The sequence below is a fragment of the Plectropomus leopardus genome, chromosome 3 (assembly GCF_008729295.1).
Source record: "Plectropomus leopardus isolate mb chromosome 3, YSFRI_Pleo_2.0, whole genome shotgun sequence".
In the NCBI taxonomy this organism is placed as follows: domain Eukaryota; kingdom Metazoa; phylum Chordata; class Actinopteri; order Perciformes; family Serranidae; genus Plectropomus; species Plectropomus leopardus.
Genome location: NC_056465.1, coordinates 21,155,283 through 21,181,381, shown reverse-complemented (window position 1 = coordinate 21,181,381; position 26,099 = coordinate 21,155,283). Strand labels below are relative to the sequence as shown.

At 38.3% G+C, this 26,099-nt stretch overlaps 1 protein-coding gene across 1 annotated transcript in view; it reads left to right on the top strand.

Moving 5' to 3' along the window:
* The window catches only part of pex5la (peroxisomal biogenesis factor 5-like a), a 67,218-nt gene that overhangs the window by 21,791 nt on the left and 19,328 nt on the right, over nt 1-26,099 (top strand). Inside the window, exons 3-7 of the mRNA XM_042516559.1 lie at nt 6,703-6,912; nt 9,545-9,668; nt 10,531-10,621; nt 10,925-10,954; nt 14,727-14,822. Of these exons, the coding sequence (XP_042372493.1) occupies nt 6,703-6,912; nt 9,545-9,668; nt 10,531-10,621; nt 10,925-10,954; nt 14,727-14,822 (551 nt within the window). The remainder of the gene's footprint in view (nt 1-6,702; nt 6,913-9,544; nt 9,669-10,530; nt 10,622-10,924; nt 10,955-14,726; nt 14,823-26,099) is intronic.

The window sequence follows — 26,099 nt, the reverse complement described above, 5'->3', positions numbered from 1 at the left end:
CATCAATGGAAAAATGCAATACTACCTCTAATGGAGGTTCATTTTTGTTTCGTATTTGTCAGCTCATGAATTACATTATCGTTACACGATACGTTTTATCGCCCAGCCCTGCTTTGTCTGTCTCTCAGTTAAAGGTTTCTTAACCTCAAAAACACTAGAGACTCATGATGCAGCAAATGCACTGAAACTTTATTTTTCTTCAAGTTTCAACAACACTGTGGGCAACTGCAGAAGACTAGCATTATATAGTTACAGATAGTATACAAATGTAGTATGCATCAATGACATCAACAGCCTATTGAGTACAAAACCACAGCCATTAATATACAAAGCAATGGCCCAAACTGGCAGATCAGATTTTCCTTGTAGCTTAATTTATCTGTACATACACAAGGGCAACATCTTGACAGTAGAGAGAACAGTGAAACTTAGATTATTCATGAGTGTCTCTCTGTGTATTGTACAGTATATATATTCATTATAACTCTTTCATCCTGCCACTGAATAAATTAAAATTTAACTAGGTCAAAATCAGTGTTGAGAAATTGAATGTTCTGACTTAAACAGATGCCAAATGCCATCTTGGTTTCCACATGGATGGGACCCTAATCACTGAGCTGTGCCATCTTCTGAATGACGATGATTTGCAGAACCAGATTGCACAGCTGACATGTGTCATCTCCAAACTGGCCACTGACTGTGCTGACAAAGTATGGGCAAATGCTGTGAGAAACTCTCAAACTTCTGTCTCCCCAGTGCCTCCTGCTGCTCCCGTTGACAATGACACATATAGTTTGTCATGAATCTCAAAATCCTCCAAATGGTCAAATACTGTCTAACATGTAGTCTATGTGCAATATTGTAGAGGTATGTGCCACATAAATGCAAATCTTTACACAAATAAAATCATCAGCACCATGTGGTTAAGTGTTGTGTTTCAACACTGTAAGCAGTTTTCTCACTCTCCACACGATTACTTCAGTTTGCTCCAGCTGCTCTGATTTCCTCCCACAGTCTAAAGACATGCAGGTGAAGAGATTTTAGGTGTGACTGTCTGTCAATCTGTTTTCACACTGTGATGGACTGGCACTGAATAACACTAAACAGGAATTAGCAAGCAAAGGAAATCAATAATGAATGATAATTGCCAGCTCAAATATGCTAATCCACACAAGACCTGCATCATGGTGTGCTCTCTCTTGCATGCAGTTGTGCTTCCATATGACTTTGAGGTTGATGACTATTTTTGCCCCTTGACGGAACTTTAAAAATCATAAATTATAAATTGGTTTTATGGGTATCTGGGGTTTAGAAACACACTGGTCAATTAAGTGTCTGTTTAAATTTTCAATTCAAGTAAGAAAATAAGAAAAAAGTCTGAAGCCATAACCTACAGTAACTTAATCAGCAGGTTGCCCCTGTTGAGAAGAAATTACAGTGCAGGGTCCTTCCCACTTGGTTAGGATATCTATCACTACTCATTTGCAGACGTAGGCTGAAACTCATTTATTCAAGACGAGCCTCTCATTAACACCCCCTCACTGTATAAAATCCCCTCTCCTCTGTTCTCGTGCTCAAAAATCTTTTGTCTCTTTTGTCAGCACTTGGCTTTAACATGCTGGTTCAATAGACACAGGGCTACTCTGAAGACACGATGGTTCTCATCTTTGAATTCACTTGAACACAACTGATTGTTTGTGATATCAGTGATCAATTAGGATCAATTCCTTCTCTCTTAAAATGTAGTTTAGTAAATGTTAAATTGTAAATCTAAATGTTGTCTTACTGGGAAATGTCCAATTGATGTATGTCCCACCACTAAAAAGCAATTGACCCATTAACATCAGCTCTAGTGAGCAAAACACTGTATTTAGCCAGGTGGTAGCTGACAAAATCACCAGGAAGAATGTCAGCACTGCACATTTCTGCAAACCATGGATACTTTTAATTTGCACATTATTATGTAATGGATATGTTAAAGTGTTAGATTCAGGCACATAAACCATTTGGTTATGGCTCGGAAATGATCCTGTCCTGGCTGTACAAACCAGGTTTTGGGGACACAATCCCAACCAAAAAAGCAGCAATGTTTCAGTAAAAATAACAGCTTTTCATGCCCCGCCCGGCAGGTACGGCAGTATGTCTCTGTAAACTCACCACTTTTCGTAGCAATATCCCAGCTGGAAAAACTGGCTGTCACAAAACACCCACACTTGGTGTCAAAAAAGAGTTGGAAACAGCAATTACTCTAAATAACAACCTGTTTTGCTGTTTGTTGGTCTTGAAGAGTTGTCTGCAGCTTGACCATTGTTTCACCCAGTCCACCACCCCGTCCAGCTTCCAATGATAAAGTCAGCTCCTATACTTCATCAGTTTAGAAATGTTGATTTCAGTGTTCGAAATTAACTTTTTGACAAACCTGCGCGATACCTTCCAACTACCAGCCAATAATCTGCCTCTGCACAACAAGTAAGCTCCTGTCAGGCATCACTGCGATTAGATAAGATGAGTAGGCATATGGCTCAATACATGAGCAGGGAAACACTGGTGATGGCTAACCAACCAGACATCGTAGTGGTTGATAAAGAAGAGAAGAAGGCAGCAGTGAAAGCTGTAGCAATCCCAAGTGATTGCAACATCAGGAAGAAGGAACACGAGAAGCACGAGAAATACCAAGGGCTGAAAGAGGAGCTACAGAAGGTGTGGAAGGTAAAGGCAGTGGTGGTACCAGCGGTGATCAGAGCACTCGGGGCTGTAACCCCCAAACTGGGACAGTGACTCCAGCAGATTCCAGGAACAACATTTTAGATCTCAGTCCAGAAGTGTGCAATCCTAGGAACAGCAAAGATACTTGGCAGGACCCTCAAGCTCCCAGGCCTCTGGTAGAGGACCCAAGCTTGAAGGAAGAGACCGCCAAAAGAGGATAGTGTGAGAAAGGAATTTATATATATGCAGTATATCACTATAGCCTCGGCATGTGAACATGTTGCCTGTTAAGCAGTGTTTAGGTGTTTAAGACACTGTTTTGGTACAATAATTAACCTGCCTCTGTGGTAGATGAACTTCCAACTCTGCAAATGAAAAATCAACCAGCACTTGGCGTTTGGTGGGTGTTAATTTTGGACCCTGGTTGATATGATGCATATGAAAATGTAACATATACTTGGTTTGCAGAAACTTGCAACGTCATCATTTTCTTCTGGTGGCTGAGCTTAAACTGTCAACCAGCGACAGCAATGTTAATTGATTGTAGCCAGCTGGGGCTGATAAAATTTGCTAGTTGTCATTCCAGTCAGCGAACTTAACAATTATTGACGAGAACATTAAACTGCCACTGTTATTTTGGGCTGTGACGGTATGGTTTTTTGTCACTGCAGTGATAGAGCAATGTACTACCCCGGTTTGGCGGTTTATGCAAACCCAGCCACCCCCTCCTCTGAAGGAGTACAGTCCCACAACACCAGCACAGAAGCTTAACGACGTTCTGCTGATTACTATGATTACTATGTTTTCATTTCATATCACACACCATATGCATTCCCGTAACTTTTACCAGCAAAAACAAGAAAGAAAACAAAATGCAGTGATGACGGTAATGAGCCTAATCCCGCGGTAGGCATCACATAACTGCAGTATTGCGGAAATGAGGTTACCATCAAAGCCCTACTGCTATTACTAAACTTTAAAATGGTTAAATAATGTCTAGGCACTGTTAAGACGGGTTTCTTGGAATCTAAGCAAGCAACATTTCTAATTTTAGAGGTTTAACTCTCAAAGGTTGTATGAATATGTATGTTATTTCTCTTCTCACTACCAACACTATGTTGTGAGGCTGAGATCTAACGACTAATAAAATGCTCAGTAATCATATTTATTTCCTCACCATGAGTCCATTGGTCACCACAGCGCAACTTCATTTCCATTAAATTACTACACAGTATACAAAAATCCTGTTAAATATCCAGTTCATGAGCAAAACTTCTGCAATTATCTTCCAGGTCTCGTCATTTCAAGAAGACCCAAGGGTGCCAAACATTTTTGACATCACTGCCTTTTTATGAACAGCTTGTGTTTCTTTTTGATGCTAAAAACTCTTCAGGCAACCTTCCCCACGAGTGTATCTCCGTTGATTTGTAATTGTGCTTGTCATCTAAAGAGCACAAGGCATGGAAGACAAGCATATTCTCTAATTACGCAGAGATTTCAGTCAACAAATGCTCTCAGTTGGTTGTCATGAAACAGCAGCACGCCAATTATGCAGTCATGTGTCTGTAGTTTTTGAGCTCGCACTGCACAAAAGACACAGTCAGGGTCCTGGGAAATGAGTGTGAAAACTTTGTAGGCTCCTAAAATAACCAATTTATAAAAAGACTGTTATACTGGGGTTATGAACTTTCTTATCTTGACATTGGTTTACAAGTCAGGAGGCAATGCCAAAGATCAAATTATTGCGCGTTAAAAACTCCAGAAGTGCTTCATGTACAATTTGTGTATTACACTGACAGTGTATGTAATGGATTCAGAAAATGCATTAATGTGCACCTCAGGGGTAAGAAAGTAACAGCAGCCAGTAGCCAAACTGCAGCCCAGGGGGAAAAAAATCACCCATTTCCCTTCACAATAATATTAAAAAGAAAACTATCACACAAAATTCAGTGCCTTCTTCACCTTGAATAGGGGGTACATGATAATAATATTTGCACATCGTCAGTTTTGGCAGGTATTGGCTTTAAAATGAAATATAAAATATAGGCCAACATGCTGATTTCTGCCAATATTACAAACTGATTTTTTTTGTTGATTGACAAAGTGAACCAGTACAAAACATCAGCCCTAAGTTGAGGCATTTTTCTTATTTTGTACAATGAATGAATATTACATAAACTGAAAAGTACTGCATTTCATGTCTCCATCTGCTGGTGGGCCATCATGATAAGAGTATGGATAATGTGATGTTAATTCCACTTCAGAAGAGAAGTGATCATTTAAAATAGTTGGGAATAAAGGATAAATGGATATATCAATATCGATAACCAATATCGGTTATCGACTAAATGGGTTGTTTTCATTTTGCATATCGAATATCAGCAAAAAATCCAATATCTTGAAATCCCAAGCTGAATACTTTTGTTTTATTTCAACTGCACGATGTTCACATGACAGCACTGTAAATATTCCCAAAAAATAACCACTTACTACAATAAATTCAACTACTAACACAAAAATATTAAATAAAAAAGTTGGGAGAGAAAAGTGGCAGTAAATAGAGAAAAGGCTTGTTGCCATGGGAGAACTGAAACTTTTTTCCAAATTACAACCAAAAATGCCAAGTACGGGGTGCACATTTTTTTAAAAAATGGATTGCTGCAGACAATGCGGTACTGTATGGCTTACATTAATAGTAAAGATATTAACTGTGGCAGAACATGAGTAAAAGGAATTGATTAAGAAATTCCAAATACACCTTCATTTAAAACTGCCATTTGAAACATGGCTACGCATAGTTTGAATAGTGTTAGGATGATTTAACACCCATGCTTTTAATCATCATCAAAAAGGGTTCTTCAGAGCCCTTCAGAGAGAACCCAATTGGAACAAGAGCGTATAATAAGCTGCTTTATAATATAATAAATAAAAATAAATCTAAAATCTTGTAGATACAAAAGCATTCTGGAGAAGACTGTAAGAATGCTAACAGACTGCTTTTATCTGAGGTCTTGAATTTATCATAAGAATTGCTCAAATTAAACATCCCCTCTTAGTTTTAATGAAACCCAGTTATCAGCTAAGAATTTTAACACTGCTACAGAGTCTCCGGTCTAAAGCCGGACGACAGCACAGACAAAAGTTGAGCCCCTCGACAGAAGGCTGTGTCCTTCTTTGCCGCTCTAACAACCTGTGATTGAATTACTTAATTGACCAAACTGGAGCTCCTTAAGGGCCTGCCTTATCCTTATCAGACAGTGCAGCGGCCTGTAGTATATTCAGTTTTTCTGAAAAGAGCAGCAGCAAATTTTTTAGATATGCACCCAGTGGACAATACCGCTACGGCTTAAGTACCTTTGACAGCTCAACTCGCCGTTTCATAAAATGTGTAGATCAAAATCAAAGCGTCATGCAGCAGAACAACTGAAACCTGTCACTCTGTCTTGTTACAAAGAGAAAGGAAAGTCTCTGAAACACAGTATGATACATGTGGAGTGAACAACCATGACCAACCACAAAATCAAAGCAGAGATATTTGGTATTTAAGAATAAAAATCACCTCGATGACCATCATTCACAAACTGAACTGATATCCAATCTCACTGAATTTCAGAGAAATTCTTTAGAAATTGAAACAGTGTTTTTCCAGCATTAAAGCACACTAGAGGGATCCATTTATGCCTGAATACGAAAATGTGTTCCAGCAAATTTACCCTGTCCTGCCTCAAAAATGAGTCGGTGTTTGCACTTATTGTACTACGCAGCCGTTCACATTCATAAAATCCCAGATGAAGTTAAAAAATGCTCATGAAACAAAAAAAAATGCTGAAATCATTTTACTAGTGCAATCTAAAGTAGCCTACATCTGATGCTTGATGTCCCTCATGCGTGTGGAACATGTGAGCCTGATTAGTGCTCTCTCTCAGATTCCCCAAAAATCCTGGTTATAAATAATGAGCATTTAATTCAACTGAACTCCTGTCATGTCCCTCACAGTTCTGTCTTCAACACTGGACCTGCTGGATCTCAGCGAACCTGGCGAAAGGAGGAGCAGCAAGGACAAAAGGAGCCCCCTGTCGTCCCGGGGCATAAGCCAGAAGAACAACCCTCACAGGAAGAAGACAGATGAGACAGAGCTGATCCAGGTGGAAGTTGAACAGACAGGACCAAGCATGAGGACCCCAGAGAGGGCGTCACTAGACTCAGGTAGAGACGGATTGCAACCTTTGAATTATTCACAATCTTTTAGAAGAGCCAAAGCCGAGATATTCCTAATAAGCAATTTATGCGTAAAAAATTCTTCACTGGGACAATAATGCAGGCTAACCAACAGTTACATTGCACTTAAAATTCTGCTCCAAGCAAACCGAAACATCTGGCACACAGTAAAAAAGCATTTAACAACTCACACATCAGAGATAATAGCCTGCATTTAGGGATGGGTATTTTACTTCTATGGTACTGAAAATGTGTCAGAAAACTCCAAAATACTGAAATTTAGCATTGAATATATGACCAGATCATTGTTTTGCCCACTCTATGCAAAGTTCTTCTACAGCTGCTTGTATTAAGATCAATTTTAAAAATGTAGCTTCTTTTTTTTTTTTTAGGAAAACGTGTTGTGTAGGAAAAAAATGTTTCTTTCTCTCAGTTGGTAAAAAAGGTTTCAAAGTCGTATCACAACCCAATCAACAGAATCAATGTTGGTATTGTGCATTTCTACAAACCACAGACACATTACATTTGTAGGTAAATTAACCACTGTTTGTGGCAAAAAAAGCCAATGGAATCATAGCAACAGGTTGCTAAAAAAACATCCGTTTGTTGGTCATAAACAGTGGTCTGCAACTTGGCAACTTGGCAACTAGGGGTGGGTAATATAGCCATAAATCACAATATTTCAGTGGATTTTTGCACTAATGATATTTTTGATGATATGCCAAAATACTGACAATATTTTATTATTAATTTTAAGAACATACAACTGTAACCAAATAAGTGGTATAGTTGTGTATGTCAGCACAAATGTAGTTCACCTTCAACAAAAGTCATCTCTTAGATTTTAGTTTGGAAACATAACAGTGACTCAGAGTGAGATTCCAATTCTGCATAAAATAAATATTACAACAGAAAATTCGATCAAAAAGTACACATCATAACAGTTGCCAAATATAAAAACCACTGTCTTAAATATATTAATAGTACATACTGTATATAAATGACTAAGTTGCTTTTTCCACCTGGACTTATGCGCTGCTATTTCTCCTCTATTCTTCTTGCTTTAGCATGTGTCACTCAGTGCTGACGATCAGATCACAAGCACACAAAGACCTGCATTCATTGTGACAGGCTGTTATGTCAAGATGACTATCACAGACTCATATGCTGCAAGCATCACATAAGTTTACAATAGGACAGGCTTTTGACAAAATTACCTAATAACACCATATCCTGTGTGCACACAGTGAGAGTGAAGAGTAAGAAGCTGAGTTTACGCTGAGCGGTCGCAAAAAGAGTCTGAAAAGTCCGGGGCTGTTCATAAAACATCCAGGATGCCCAGGCCACTGACTCCACACTACTGAAGTCACTCCTGGCCAGTAGCAATCTCGCTTTGTTGCTGTATGTAACAGTATGGCGCCATTATGTCGACCAGTTAAAATATTGACATTATCACAATATGCATTTTTCTCATCATATTAAAAATAAAACCAGTATTACTGAGGATGATTTTATATGGCACACCCTTGTTAGCAACCTTTTCGCCTGTTTCCCACTGTCCTCCATCCCCTCCACCTCATATACATTCAATTAGAAGTACCTAACATCAGAAACGTTGATATGATAAAACGTACACATATAATATATACGTGGTTTGCAGAAACATGCAATGCAGATGTTTTCTTCTGGCAACTGGGCTGCTTATCAGCATTAGTTCAGAAATGTCCAAACAACCGACAACCAACATAATGCAGTATTTATACCAAAGCATACATGGTGTTACCTGCCATGCAGCAGTGCATTGGCAAAGTGTACAGTGAGATATTTAAACTGAACAGAAAAACAGTTTTCCTATATTAACTTTACTCAGTGTGTATTTCAGCTGATCTATTCTGTAATGTCATATGCGTCTGTAAAAATAAAACCCTATCATTTCATACAGTCCCCTGCCCTGCTTTACCTTACTGGCAAACCACCTCACCCAGTTTCTCATAAGCTATAAATCTTCCACTACCTTCCCAACAACTCCCACTCTTCCCCTGTGGAGCTGACCTCACACATGTTCAAGATAGGCCAAAGAGGGATCAAGCCAATTTACTGTAATGAAAGGGATCATCTTTAAAGACATTAAGAGGAAACGGCCAATTACTTTCCTATTTGCCAGTTGAAAAGGTTAAAGTCTTCAGTGAGAACTAATTATGCAGACTGAGTCAAACTACAGTGTGGTGAATAAATCATGGCCGTGAGACTGATTATGGCGTCATTTACAAGAAAAACTTGTCCTATGTCCTATTAGAATTTGTGGGCAGATATTTTTTGTTTAGACAGCCTCTGAACTAATTGCATGTTTTTAGCTCATTGTTCCATCAGAGAGACTCCATTTATTGTTGTGCTCCAGTGTTAAAAGGTTTGACTCTCAACTAATGGAAAACATAACTAGTTACTTTTAAAAATGATCTTCCCACCCTTTTTCACAAACACATTACTATTATTCATTTGATCAAGGGTGAGGGTGTTTTTGATGCGTAACAAATTAACTGAGTTTGTCCCATTTGTTAGTGAAGCCCATTTCATGATTTTATTATTATTTTATTCTTCATTATTCTGTTACTGTCACCAGTTACCATCGGTTCACCGTTGGACAAATGGGAGGAGCTGAACCCCAACCTTGAGAGGAATGGCAACAGGAAATGGAAAACGGAGAGACGGCATTCTTCTAGAAATTCATCCAATGAGTTTCTTTGGTAGGTAGTGTTTCAGTATCCGTTGGAATTACACCTGTATTGGTCAATTGGTCAATTATATGCATTTTGGAGACGTTTTCTGACAGATTTCTATTTATTTTAATCCAAACCACGATTTTTTTTTTTTTTCCCAAACCTTAACCAAGAAATCCCATTCTAACAGAATGCCCTGAAGATAATCTTCACCCAACAGCAGCAAATGCAGGAAGTGCAATCAAGGAGGATTTTAATGAAGGTCAAGGAGGTTGGGATGGTTAATGAATGTGTAGCACATCAGACTTTTCTGCAGGAAGCTGGAGACTGTCACAGACCTGCAATTTTATCATAACCACAATCTCTCCTGAACCTTCAAGTTAATGAATGTTTTTATATTAACAATGTCAATGTCACATGACTAGATGTATGTAAAAGGGGCTGCATGTAATGATGAACACCTATCGCGTCTTTAAGCTCATTATTTTGGCTCACCTACTTTAATTAGACTATCGTCACACACACAATATTGTTTTTGGCTTTGGCAGAAAGAAAAAAGCTCTAGAAAACAACTGTAAGCTACTTTGTCATTAACTACATGGGTTTATGTAGTTAACAACACTAAAACTATATAAAATAACAAACAGTAGTGTTACATTTTCACTCCACTTGCCACTCTGCTGCTCTGTCTGTGCTTCAAAAGATAAAGGGAGAAAGAGGTGCAGCTCCAAAACTAGAAAATCTGTTTGTGGTGACAGATGCTGATGTTGTAGCGGTGAGACCTGGGAAACCCTGCACACAAAGAAAAGTATCAGAAATGTTTTATTCATATAAATTTGAGTGCAAAGTGTCAGTATCGTGTAAATCCACTGTTTCTCTTCTACTTTAGGTCCATAGACTGTAAAACCCAAATAGAGCCATCGAACAAGAACTTGGACGCAAATACCAAAGTGGAGCCAGAGTCTGCCCTAGCATCTCAAGTAAGTGCTCAGTGTGACAGACGCAGGCGGTAATCATCATTATTGTATGTGCTGTCTGCACTTGAAATCAGCATCCTTTTGAAGTGAGAAAGCGTCACACATCTCAAACATATTGTTGTGACTGATGGTTAATAACGTCATAATAATTTCATGAAATGATGATTTTCACTTGTTAATTCTGCAACTGCATGTTAATGCATGATAATGTAGCCTTAATATTAAAGTATGTTTCTAATAAGACACCCTGTTGTGTAACTGTTTACCCACCATTTTGTCCTAACACCTACAATTCTTCCATTTCAGCTCAACAGGCAGTATATTAGTGGAAGACATGTAAGCCTCCCTATGCATCCTTTCATATGACTTTGAAAGACTTATACATTTGCACCGGAAAATACAGCATCACACCATCTCATAAAAATTTGACTTAAAAGACTAAAAAGAAGAGATTGCCAAAGGCAGCTTTGAGTGAATCCTGATATACTGTTGGCCTTGAGATTGTTGCTTTGTGGTGCTACGAGGTCCAAATGTCAAGCGCTTTCCTCCTGAGTTGATGTCTCTGTGTAGGTCTGCATAACGGGTCTTGTTTCCAGACGCCATTATTAGATTAATAGCCTATGAATTATTCAGCAGCCTTACTCTGAGCCCATTAGTGTTGAGCTCACCAGGCTAGCTAAACATACATCACCTTTTTAGCATTCTGATGAATAATAGATTTGAGATTAAAGATAACCATCCAAGATGGAGGGAAGTTTTCGGCAAACAAACACTCTAATTTTGTTTCACTCAGGAGTTGCATAAAAGCTGACAGAGATACTGTAAAGAGTGGTTTTGGTTTCCTACTTGGAAGGTATCACACACAAACACAGAAAATGCATGCCAAAAACTGTGTTGTATGAGATTTTCATAGACTGAACTAACACGAGAAAACAGCCCTGAAATCTGAGCATTGAGGAAAAATCCACCCTCAGATAATCATGTGTTGTTCGATATAATCAGTTTGAAGTGAGTAATACATTCTGGGAATGACTAGGTCTTATTTATGCTTTAAATCGAGATCAGAATGTGACATGACAAAAAAATCTCAACTCAACGTCTACTATGAGGCTTTTTGTGATCTCTCAACTGCTTCTCACAGTCCTCGTCAGCAAATGAAATTGAAGTGTTTATTAAAACTTTTGAGTGTACCCAATTGACTTTTCGCTAAACCAATTCCTTGAACAGCATATGTCCAACTGTAAACTGGCACTGCAAGCCTGTAAAGCTTTTGATTTTCTGTGTATGACTAACTTCAACTAATGTTTAAAGAGATGTTCACACTGAAATCAGTTGTCTATACTCTGAAAGAAAAAAGTCAGAATTAAGCACAATTTAATTTTTAAGGTTAAGCAGTGAAAAAAGTAAAGCAGGTAGGAGCCATTTCAACAACTTTTCAAGAATCAGATATATATTAAATGCAGCTGGAATCGTGGCACTTTGCATCAACTATTATGAGCATTAAAAAACATGACAAAAACTCACTAAATAAAAATTAACAAATAATATTTATTGAAAACAATTTGGGGGGGATTCGTTAGGAAAATAAATATTTAGGAGATGTGTCTAATTATTACACTGGCATTTTCCTTGGGTGAACACAATGGCATAAAATAATAATTTTAATAACTAACAGATTACTATTTCTGGTGCTGACTTGCAAAGGTGATAGATATCTTAGGCTGTCTAAACACAACTGTACAAAAGCAAAAGAGTAAGAAATAGATTAAAGGGTCTGTTTGAAAACTTTTATTTTTCCCTAACAAGTGGAAATCTAATCTGGATGCTATGAAAGTTTGTCCAACATCAGGAACAAAGCTATAGGATAGTGATTTTAAAATAAGTAATTGACAAGACAGCTGAAAACAGCATTTTCAACCAATTCATGTCGATAGCTTAATTATCTAGATAGTTATAGATAATCCAATCTGCCAGCGACAGTTGTTAGTCAGCAAAATCGAAGTCACCAGTAAACTGCTTTTGACTGCTTTGTTATGAAATCAGGTTTCAGTGAGGCTCAATTTAGCTCACCGGGCAGATTGTGGACCCCATATACAGTATAAGTCGAGGCCCCTGAAGCGGGCACGAGTTTGATTCTACCATGTGGCCATTATCCATTATCCGCCCTTTCTCTCCAACCTTTCCATTCTCTCAAAGCTGTCCTATCAATGAAGGCAAAAAAAAATACTCATAAAAAAATCTTTTCAAAATGTTGCCATTTTCATTGTAAACTACATACGTACCCTGCAATACTGTTAAGTTGGACAGGAGTAACTAAGGGAGGGAGGGAGAGCGTCAACTAACAATCAGTTTCTCGTAATCTGCATAGTCTACTTCCATTTCCCATGATACCATTCCACGGACCGAAATTACAGATGTGTATTGGTGCTGTTAATCAAAAGGTAGAAATGTGGACACACAGTAACACAAGTTACTAACAGCTGTGATTCAAAACAGGCAACATTGCATTCTGGTCTTTTAAGTCTTGCGTTGGCAAACAAATTGGTTTCAATGCCACATCTTATTTTTAGGGTTCCCACATATTTTTATGGAAATAAATTCAAAACTTTTCCATGACTTTTCATGGACCCAAAGTTTTCTTTTCTAACTATACTCGCCTGACATTATCCAAACATAGTTTCAGCTAGCTGGAATAAATGAAGGGAGAGAAGGAATGTTGGGAGAAAATGAGAAAACATACATGATAGTAAACAAATCTTGTCACACACAGACACATATTAGAGCTACTTTACCTTGACAGCTAGAGAAAATAAATTTGCTATTTTGTTACATTATGAGGAAAGTTATTGTAACATTTCATTAAATATAACAAGATTCCATGACTTTTCCAAAACACTTTTTCAGGCCTGGAAAATATGGTTGTGAAATTCAATGACTTTTTAAAGGTTTTCCATGACTGTGGGAACCCTGAAATTTTACTCTTCCTCTATTTAAGTAAAAAATAAAACAAGCACCAGAGCCTCACAGTAATTCCTCTTTACGGGAACAGACTTCAGGGAGAATTTAAATAAAAAGATACAACCAGAAAGACCAAAAACCATCTTGTTTTTAGTGTTGTTTTGTGTTTTGGGGTGGATTTTTCCTTTAACATCCCTACTGGAGCACACTGCAAAACAGCAAAAAACATCATGAATGTGTTGAGATTTCATTTTAACACTGCAGGCATTTTTGTCTTTGTAAATTAAAAATATGATTAAAACTGTAAAACAAAAAAAATGAAATAAAAATGGATGAGGCAGTTTTTTCTGAGTCCATTAATGCTGAGATTAAGTAACCTCAATTAATCTTGCATAATGGCAGTCTGTAGCATTGTTACAGGTACTGGCTGGCCCTTTCTGGGGGAAACCACTGACAAGGAGCAATTAATTCCTCAGGCTCTGTAATGGATTTGCTATTCCTAGAATAAATATAGTCGCAGCTATATACAGGAAAATATAGCACCATGTCACATCTGAGCATGAAATGGTATCTCAAAATCATTTACCACTCGTAGTTAAATGTGTAGGTGTCATGTGGAGTCATGTAAACCATGCTGCACTCTAATAACACAAAACCACATGCGTGTAATTGGTCAATTTTCATTCTCAAAGCAGAGCAAGGCTTTAAATGCAAGTTTGTAACTGAGAGGCTGTCAGCATATTTCAGATATTGCATGTGCAGGTGCACGGGAAAGAGAGGGTGGGGGAGTGAAATTGCGAGAGGCTGGATGAGTAGCATGGCATTCAGATGAGGGGTGGGGCGAGATGCTGACAGTAGTGATTCTGCTGGCCTTCCTAAGCATGTCAGAGGCTTTGTCGAGGCAGGGATATTTACTCGTCCCTGAGAAAGCAGAGACGGCTGACCCTGCACACTTTCCCTGCCTGTCTCTCCCTCTGGCTGATTGTGTGTGTGTGTGTGTGATGTGGTGTGCTATGCAGAATGAGTGTGTGTCTGCTTGTGATGTGTTGTGTGAATGTGAGTGTTTGTATGTTTAATAGATTTTGTTTGTGCATATAATATCAATATATGCATATTTTGTGAAACCTATGTGTGTATGTGTGTGTGGCAGGCTCGCCTAAGCAAGGAGCAGCGGTGGGGCAGCGCCCTCCTGTCCAGACATCAGTCCCTGGAGGAGGAGTTTGAGCGGGCCAAGGCTGCTGTTGAGGTAGGCAGAGTGCTACTTAGTGCGCCTCACATCTGTCACCTGTCAACAGAGTGCCATCTCCACCGCTGACTTTTCATAAGGCCTAAAGGTGGAGTCAGCGATTCTGGAGAGAGGGATTGTTGATATTTGAACAACCAAACAAATATGTCATGCAGATTTACCATCCCTCTTGCTCCCACAGCCTTCCCCCTATCCTGTACACAAACATGAACGCCCCCTGTTGCTGATTGGCTGAAGTAGTGTTGTGTGATTCAGTCTAAGACAGTGTTTGTTTACCATTTACAGAGAAAAGGCTGCGTATGAACACATGAGCATGAACTTTTTTTTCAGCACACACATAAAACAGACACCTCACAAATGAGAAAAAAATAATAATAAAATTTTTTTTAAAGAAAACATGTCTTCCAAACCCACAAGTCCTCCTACAGAGGTCCGGGTCAATGTCCTCATCTTGAAGCATCCCTGGTTTTAACTTATTGCACCTTATTCTTGCAGTATGTTTTATTTAATTGTGTCTTGAGCCCACATGTTATTTAATTTGTCAAATGAAATTGAGTATATGTTAATTTTTCTTATGTGGGGACCTTGAACTAATGATTAAGGACCGAATGAACGGACCGCTTGGGCACCATTGTACTAGGGAGTGGTCCTTGAGTGTCTTTAGAAATATTTAAATAAAAACCTGCAATAAATTGAGAACTCTGTGAACTTTAAGCCAAGAAAACTTTGTTTCAATATTACATTTTCAACATCATTGTCCATGCAGCCCCATAATCATTCCTGCAATTTGAATACATCCACCTGAAGTCCTGTGGAGCTGATTTCCATTTGCACCTTTTAGCCCTTGTCAAATGATCAGTATTATGCTTCCTGCTATGTATACGCCCCTGTGGTGCTAGCTGACAGTTAAATAGTCCATGCTAAATTCCCACACTCAAGTTCACGGGGTGCTTGACCCAGAGAAATATTCACGACTCTGAGCTGGCTAACAATAGAAAGGTAAATAGGTCAGTCATTTTACAGCCAGACATATCAGATACCAGGGGGGATGGCGAAGTAACAGTAATTAGATATGGCTTAATTCTTCACAGGACTGTGTACCGACACACTTCATGTGTTGAGTTGTGAGGTATGCCTGACGTTGTTGTACTATCAGGGATGTGATAGAGTTTGCCATAATGACAGTATGGAAAATAACTTGAAATCCTTCTACATCTGTGAGAGGAACAAGCTTTTGTTTGAAGCTCAAAGAGCTTTCATCAACTTTTCCTCTTTGATGTTACTGTACACAAAGATCCAGCATGAAGTATTTAGGAGGATACAGGCATAAATGGAATATGATATTCATACGTGGCAAAGTTTTCATTAACTTTAATTCAACCCAGTTGTGTTTTCGTTACCTTGAAATGAGCCCTTCAATCTGCATATGGAGCTGGTCCTATTTCTCAAAGTACTGTGTTGTCTCAACAGTATCCCAGAATGAACAATATAATATATAACAATTTAAACAAGATAAGGCAATTAACATTTTCGCATTAGCCACCGTAGTTCTCCTACACGCTCAGGACATGAGAGAAGTTTCAGTTGGATGCAATCTGCAACCTTACTGCCAGATGCCACTAAATCCTTCACACCACACCTATGAAAAACTATTTGATTTAGTGATAAGATGGATGGGCTAAAATAAGAATTTCCATCCACACATTAATGAGTTTTTCTCATTTTGCAATAGTTTTTCTTTCAGCTGAAGATATTTTTGAAAGGTTACATAACATAGGCCCAACAACAGCTACCTGAGTGACTAAAAGAACAGTTTCTGTTTGTACCAGAGTGTAGATAACCAGAAAAGTTTGTTTTTTTACTTCCAATGAAACCACTCTACCACTCAATGGACATCTCCCTCCCCAGAAAATGGCAGTGAACCCTGCACTATTGAGTTACTTCAGCTTTAGAGGGCTCCAGTAGACTGTTGCACACTGAATTTTGTGTAATGGTCAATAAATAATAGAGCAGGGACAGGAAGACAGTGAGAAAGTGAGAGGAGCAGCTGCAGAGGAGTGGACCGCCCGCTCGGGGATCCCTTCCCAAAGTTAGCGATTATGTCACATCTTGTATAAGCCGTGAGCTGCACCCTCCAAAATAATTGCACAGTTTGAGTTCAAGCGGCAGCCAGAGGGCAGGTAAGTGATGAGATTCTGAGATGCTCCTGGACAGGCGTCTGAGCATGGAGCATCGATTGGAAATAGTATCTTGCAGCTTCGATCGAGCAGCCTGAGTGCTGGCCTCCACCCTGGAGGAGCTCTGACGCAAACGGTCAGCCATTTTGGCTTCAGCTGCCAATGTCAAAGCCCACAATCAGATAATTTCCATTTAAGTAGCTGTGCATATGCATACACTTTTATACTTACTAAAGACATGGCGGTAGAGATGGCTCAGATGGCAGAGAGAACATTAAATCAGCACACCGCCTCTCTGCCAATTCATTCAATTTAACAAAGTAGCCAAACGCAAGAAAAGTAGGACCCACAGAGGAAGAAGAAAAGGCTCCCATCAGACTCCCAAATGTTATCCATTTTACAAAGCTGGCACAGATGAAAATGTGTTTATGTGTAAAAAAAAACAGAATAAATGGCACTGGGCCAAAAGAAGCACTCAGCTTTGAATTCATTTACAGAGAGGCTGATAAAGAGATATTTTCAGAGTAGGTAAGTTACTGTCCATCTCTTACTATCCATGAGGATCCCTCCATTACTCTGAGCTGATGACAATGTAATACTTTTATTTAAAAAAACTACTAGAACAGCTGCAGGGTAAATTGTGACTTCAGGGAACAGTGTTTTGGCTGTGAGGCATGACAAAGCACTCCCACAGTAGCGATAAAGATGAGATGAAGGTGACTGTGTGGCCTCTTGTTTGATTAAAACAGCAGAGGGACAGGTTCACTTTATTCTTGCCGAATATTGGTCTGAGGCAGTTCTAGTTCAGTGAGAGATTGTACAGGCAGTTGCCTAGAAGTTAGAGATTGAGGCTTGTGATCAAAAGGTCAGTGGTTTTAATCTACAGGCCTGCTGGGAAAATGCGGATGGGGAAAGTAAATGAGTGATGCTTTCACCTCCCTCAGCAACTTCCATCAGTGTGTCCTCAAGCAGACCAGGAAACACTGAGAACATGAGAATTAGGGTGTAAAAGGCATCCACCCATAACCTTGCAAGTGTGAATTCAGGGCTCTGGTTGCTTGGAGGGTGCTTTTATATTGTGTGTGTGCATGTTTGGTTAAGTCCTTTTAGACTCTGAAAAAGATGTCTTTCAAATTCTGGTGCAGAAAAAACAATTGCACCAAAACCACTAAAGGAGTCTCTCATGGTGTTTTCAAACCTATAGTTTGTTTGCTCTAGTCTAAATCAGTGGATGGGTTGGTAAAGTTAGTAAAGTTGTTGCATTTTTTTATTTGTTTGGTTTCCTTTCATACAGGAAAAAAATTACTGATCCCCAAATTGCTCACAATGACTGACATCAAGTGTGTAATTGTGTACGAATGTATAAAAACTGAGTAGCAGGTGGCATCTTGCACGGTAGCCTCGGCCACTAGTGTATGAATGTATGTGTGAATGTGACAAGTAGTGTGAAAGTGCTTTGAGTGATCGAAGGCCTACATAAGTGCTATACAAGTGCAAGTCCATTTGCATTTATGAATGGTACTAGACATGTCTTCCTCAGGAGTGTGAAAGTAAACACCATGGTCCTGACGAAGGTCTAATTTTCCTCATGAAGGCACTTTATTGCTACTCCAGGTCAGACCTGCATTCATTCTCAGGCTAGCAACTTCTGATCATTCGTCCACATCCCGGTATGCGATGCACACCTAGAAAAGCAGCCATTTATCTCAAACACTGTAAAATCTGACAAGTTGATTTTACCTGAAAAAATTTAGGAAACTGATTGCCTTGAAAAATGAAAAAAAATAATAAAATAAAATAAGAAAATTTAAAAAACTAACCATTACACTTAATTTATGTTTATATGTAATTGTTGAGTTTACCTAAAATTTAGTTATATTTACCTCATTTTGTGAAGTTGCTGCAACTTGAAAATGATCTTTTTAATTAAGCCAATCTAAGTTTTAGAAGTTTATTAAGCTATACATCTATATTCTGTTGGTTGCAAACTATACAATCATATTTTCCTAAACAAAACAGAACTTGAAGATTTCCTAACTTAATCATTGGCAAAATCCTCTTTGTGATAATCAAGTTAAATTAGATTAACTTGATTTACGGAAGTTGCTAACAATTAGAAAGAACTAGGTAATTCTACATGTAGATTTTAACAACTTCACAAAATTAAGTAAACACAGCTAAATTTGAGTAAACTGAACAATTACATACAAAGTAGACATACATTAAAAGTAATAGTTATATATACTTTCCTTTTTCAAGACAATCAGTTTTAAGCAAGATCAACTCATTGGATTTTAAACTTCCAGACTGCACCTTTTAATTGGATAAAATTAAGGTCGGCTTGCGTTTTTAATCACAAACAAACGCTTTAGAGTTTGTTTGTGAAAGGCTCATGACGGCATCCTATAGGCGAAGTATGACTATTCTGTTCAGATCTATGCCAAATGAAGTGAATCATTTGGGAAAAAAACTAGAGCCCAATTTCGATGGATTAAACAATGAAGGTTTAAAAACAGATCAACCAAGGACTGAAAGTGACAGAGCTTCTTGGCTTCTGTTCTGTGATTTATTTCCTGGTGAAATGGAATATTTCAGCAGTGTACAGCAGAGGAGGGATTTAAATCCAATCTTTCACATTAGATTGGGCTGCTAAAAAGTAGGTGGGCTTAGACTTCAGCACGATACATAGCTACAGTAGAGTCCATGTATTGAGCTCACTGTTGGCTCCACACACACCTCCTCCACTTTTAGATCAAAAGGAGGACAGTGGAGAGATGGATGAATTAGACTTTCACCACACTGTTTTGGAAATGAAAACACAGGTTTTGCACACTGATAGCCAAAAACCACATCTCTTCCTATCTGTCTCCAAATAGCTCTGTTAGTTACTACGACCAGAAAATGATGACTTGCAGTTTTATATGTCCGGACCAGCTCACTAGTCATCCAAAGTCTCATTTGATTTGATGAGCCATCAAACATTTGAAACCGTTTTATCTGGTTTTATAGAAAAAGAATAGACAGACATTTTGATATAAAAACACTCCAGTATTGATTTTTTTTACATATAATTAGAGATAAATAACAAAATTCAAAGACAGATTATCAGTAAATAAAAAACAACATTATTTTTATATTTTTTTTTATTAAATTCATCCTCTGCATGTTATCTGTTGTTAAAACATGCTCATTAAAAATCTGTTCAAGTGAAATTTATATACATATTATATATTATTATATATACATATTATTTTTTTCTCTGATCAATCAGAAAGTGAAGAATAGTTAAAATAAAGGCGTGTTGTGCCCAATTTTGGCCCATTAAAAATTAGTGAAACGTAGAGACTGCCCTTTTGATATTACAGTTAAAGTCTAAATGAGGCTGAGTTGTAATCTCGAGTAATAGATACTTATTTCTTTGTGAGATTATTGTAACACCAGAGCACATAAATATACACATGGCAAGCAGTAAAGTGCAGCATGTCCAAAAAAAGACTGTCCAATAAATAAGCTTTCTGTCAGTCGATCTGACCTAATGCTGACAGCCCTTGGTCTGATTGTTAAAGGTCAGAGTGAGCAAACTGGACCAGAACTCAAAGGTAATGGTGTATCATTTTTTCCCCTAGGCCCAGTCCAAACTAACCAAACTTCAAGTATAAAAGCATCCTAAATTTAGCTCACAATTACCGAGCATCAACACACTTCAGAGCACTGTTCATACGTCATAAATTCATAGTTGACTACAGTAATGCCCTGCACACAGAAGCTCTATGTGTTATCACAGTCATCCATATAGAGTATAACTGCATTGTCTGCCAAAATGCATTGGTAGCACTTTGTCCAGTGAAATGTATTTTATTCTTCTCTGAGTGACATTATCGGGACTCCAGCTTCCTATTTTTGTCCTGCTGACCAAGGACTTGGCCTACACAGCAGAGCAGTCGGTGGCTCATTAACATTAAAAGGCCAGCCTTGCTCTGCACATGAGGAGAGATTTTTTTTCTTTTTTCATTGGAGGCTGCTCCATGTCACTGGTAAATAATGAGACTTTTTTGTAATGTAAAAACCCTGGGCAAAGAGGATAAGTAAACCTTATTCACATGCTTGGTTTCCTCCAAAGGTCGAGTCTTAACTTAACACAAACCAAACTTACAAAAAAAAGAAGGTCAGGGGTCTACTTGAGAAGCACTCACACATAAGCCTCATTCCTACTGCACAAAAAAACAGCTTACACCTGCTAACATCTGGCTTTTTAATGCAATGTGAATGTGTACGGTTGGCATTCGCATCCGGGTCAAAGGACTTTGCACTAGGCAAGAGTTTTTATCACCTCTGGCTCCGATCAGATGATGATGATGGGAACACAACACCAAGGTGAATGCAGTAATCTCAGCACCTTAACCGGTGAGATGCAATGACGCTCCGTCACTCATTACCCTCCATCCCCTCCTAAGCAGCACTAAAACAACAATCCACATTAGTCCGCACTGAGTAAGAAAGAGAGACTAAATAAGCAAGAGATATATACAGAGAAGTAACCACTGAAAAGTTGCACGGACATACCAAAAAAAAACAATCCACAAACACAAAAGCTGATATGTTGTGTGTTCACTGCCGGTGAACACACAAAACATACACACATTAATTTTTGCTGTTGCTCAAACTACAGACTTTACTTCTGCATTGTCGTATTGCCCGCCACCCATGCCACCATCATAGACACAGTGGACCTCTCTCTCTTTCTCAACTCTGATAAAATGGCAAAACTAGGCAGCGCTGATCAAATATAAACAGGATTATAATACTGCACTACCTATTTCTTGACTGAAATGATTTCAGAGACAGATTTTAGTGCCTCATTTAGCTGTAATAGCAAGAGTTTGAAGAGAGAGTAAGTGTTATACTCTTTCCTGCATCGTGAAAACAAAGGCTGAAAAAACTGAGATAAAAAAGTAGGAATTATCAGCACTGATCAAATATTCAGTAGTCCTGTATGGCACAGTGCATTCTGGTAGTTGTATGTTTTCTATATCTTGAGGAAAAGCAAATTCCACTGCCCTTTTCCTCTGTTTTCATTGATCACGTAGCACCAAGTTTAAAAGTATTTGTGTCTTTCTACTGCATAAACAGAGTAGTTTTATGAAAAGACAATCTCTCTGATAAAATACTGTACTTCTCTGGGATCAAATAATTTTACTGAACTCAAGTATCATATTCTAGCAGCAGAGCAGTAGCTCCAGAAATGTAAAATCCTGCTAAACCAACAGGCATTCAAACATCCCTAACAATTTACAAATCCAACAAAAGGGAGCTGCTTTAATTCATGGAGTCTTAACAATGTTCATTTCAGCAGTACAAATACTGAGTAAGCGGATCATGAAAAATTAGTCACTTTACATGCCTGAAATAGCGTGTTTGATGGTTGCCAAAGGCTATAAAGCCTATAGCCCTACATTTCCCTTTATTCTTTGATTCATGTGCAAAATCGTCTACAGATTTTCATAAAGCTGTGGTTGTGATCTGTATTTGTGCAATATCCAAATTTAAGAGAAGGATAAAGCTTAAATATGGATGTGGAACCAACAGATCTGAGTGCTGCTGATCATGAGTTCTTTATTAACATGTCTACTGATAGAGCAAAATATACAGCTTTTTGTTTTTTCCAGGGTACAATTTGCTATTTTTGTGCAATAGTCTGAAGCTATTGTTTTGTGCCTTTTTTTTCCTGGGGAGCATCAGTTTCTGTGTTTCAGCTGACCTAGCATAAATAAGTTTACAAATTACCTTCATGGCATTTTACATTTATATTCACTGGATTTATTACCTCAGTCCAACTGACTATGACACAACTAATTTGATTCTAGAAGCAAAATATTAATATACTTTTCCCATGAACCCTTTTATTATATGTAACCTCTTCTGTGGTTATCCAAGTTGTCAATAATGTATTCATATGAATCCCCCACCAACCCACAATTAATTTCCAAGCAGAGGTGCCATATTTGGCAGCAGGATTCTTTGGATTCAATCCATTTCACGTAACACTTCATCCGAGCTGCTGAAATTAGAGTCGCAGCTATGAGTTCACCCCAGTCATACACAGGATATAATTAACCATGCTGTATCTTTGTCTTGTTCCACATAATTAAACCGCCAATGCTAGTGTAAAAAGCTCCCTTCACAGCATTATAAGAAATATGACCAGATTTTTTTGTAAATTAAAGATTTTTGAAAAAATATATATTTACTCCATTCAATGCTGTGAGCAATTTGTAGTCACCCATGGTGCAATAAGGAGGCAGACAAGTTACACACCAGATGGGGTTTCACAATGCAAACAACTCACTATGTCTATGAGACACAAATAACAACATGATGGACTGAGGCACAGTGCAACTACAGGCCCAGAACAAAATGAGAAATAATGAAAACAAAAAACGTAGATATAATGTTAACAAGCATAATGGCTGTAGCATGAGGAACGTTCACATGAGCATGAAGCTTAAGATTGCAAGATGCCAGGAGCAGCACTGGGCCGTGCAAAGATTTTGCCACAGGGCTGGAACAGTTGGTCACATAACATCCACAAACAAAGAAAGAGTGTACTGTACGCACAGTTAGTACAAGTTTGAGATATTTGAGTTTTACTTGATCTTTCCATTTTATGTTTCTTTATACTTAACTACATCTCAAAGGGAAATACTGTACACTATAGTTAGGCCATTTTCTATTTCTCCCAAATTACAGAATGAACAAGATTCAACTTTCTTCTTCCAAAGTAGCAAAATAGCAAGTTGCAGTACAGAGAGGTGGTACACAGCCGTTATCTGAGCACAAGTAACCTTTTTTGTATAAAAACAATTGTTTTGATGTATGCATTAGTGATATAACGATATAAAAAATAACACTTAGATCCTTAATCTATCACATAATAAGGCAAGGTTTTCACAAAACTTCTGATACAGCAAAAACGCAGAAATGCCAGAAAATTTCCTTGAAGTTAACCCTTTTTTACCATTGTTCATTTAATTAATTTATTAAAACAAAGTTTTGAACAATGATGGAGCTATACCTGAGTGACCCACCTTCTGGGGTGTCTTCTTGGCAGCATATAAAACAAAAACAGCTCCTAATGAGATATAAAATGCTGTTTTGTAGTTATAAACCAATACAATTTTTTTTAGATGTATTAAAACTAAGGTCAGAATTTTGGCTTGTGGTTTTCTGGACAAAGCAGGAATTACTAAAATGGGCTCTTGAAGAAATATCGTAATGTGGCTCAAATACATTGAGCATGTCTCATACAACAATGGCAGCAGTGACTTTTCTTACCCTGTCTGAGTCCATTAGGTATGACTACCTAAATGCTGCAGGGATAACATTAGTTTCACCTATTGACACACTAGGCTGATGTTGGCTTAAATGAATTGGCATGTTTAAAGTATCTCCACTTCCCCCAAAAGCAATGGCGGAAAAGTTATTGTTTTCACCGAGATGACAAAAAACGATACCATCACAGCCCTATACTCAAGAGCGTTGCCAAGACAAAATGTTCATGTCATTCATGTAATATTGTCTGCACATAATCAGCACAAAAATAACTTTCAATGAGGCTTCAGCAAAAACCAACACTGTTTCTTCATGTAAATCCCTAAACCCAAGTTACTGCTACAAATACTGACATTTTTGACTTTTCAAGCCCTATCACTGCTTCCCTCCATCTATTTCCTCCACCTCAGGAACACTGATAGTGTACTTCCTGACAGAGTTGACAGCAGAGACTCACCCACAAGCAATTTGTCTGAGAGTCAGCAGCCCGCAATTACCTGCCATCTCTCAGCATCAGGGGCCACACAATGACCTGCAGGTCAATCAAAAGCCTCAAAGATGTGGAGATGAGATGACCTTTGACACATACATACACACACACGCACACATTCGTACAGTAGATCTTTCTGACCCTGCACCCCTCTACAGTGTCACTTGCACACACATATTTACTGTACACAGTGCTCTCGTGTACTGATGGGTTTGTGGCTTTAGAGGACTCAATAAGTCACAGGAGGCTGTTCTGCTCTGTTTGGCATTATTCTTCTTGCTCTGCCTCTGACAGGAAGACAGCCAAGAATCATGGAGTCAGCCAGCTGGAAGAAAACTCACATGAAAAACAGGCATGACGTTAACTGCATCTGTAGTGATGATGCTGTATGCTAGCAGCAAAGGCACAGCTCTCAGAGAACTGTGTGTACATTTTTACTGCAATGGAGAGAAATGAGAAGAACAGAAAAAGAAGCTGCATCTCTCAACCAGTCATAACGCAAGCTGCATCCAAGACTTCAAACTCTATCCCAAGATAACTCAGAAAATGGTTCACTATGAAATTTACAGAGATGTACTACAATGTATGTACATTCAGTAGAAAAATAATACCCTTTACTTCAAGCAGTTTTTGGAGCCATATATAATGGGGGGGTCACCATAGGACCCACAACACAATATCATCATAGTTAAGCCATTATTCAATATAATTACAATATATTCAAACCTTTTGTGATATACTGAATATTGCAATATATTTCACATATCTTGTGATATATTGCAATTGTTACCTTTTTTTCAACTGCAAAGTACAATTTTCTCATCGAACTATGTGAACTGTTTCCAACTTGTCACTATCCAAAACCTGTTTATTTACATTGCAGTAGAGACTGTGGAGTAAATAATTATAAGACACATTTGCTGTGCACATAAGCACTGAGGTTTTTGTGGTCTCTGCATTATTGTGGCTTGATAGTGTGCAACATAACTCCAATTAGAGATGGCAAATAAAACAGATACCTGCTGCCTTCAGACTGCTGTAAAGAGACTCATGAGAGTAAAGGAATGGGACTACAGGGTTTGCAAACATGGTTGTGGCTCATTGAGGCTTTACTTTAGCATAGTAGTGCTAACATGCTAGTAATGACAATGCCAATATGCTGATGTTTAGAAGATTAAGTGTTCCCAATGGTCCTTGTCGTAGTTTGAGAGAGTGTCTGCATGCCAACATTTGCTAATAAGCACAACAAAGTGCAGCTGAGGCTGATGGGAATGAGGCTGG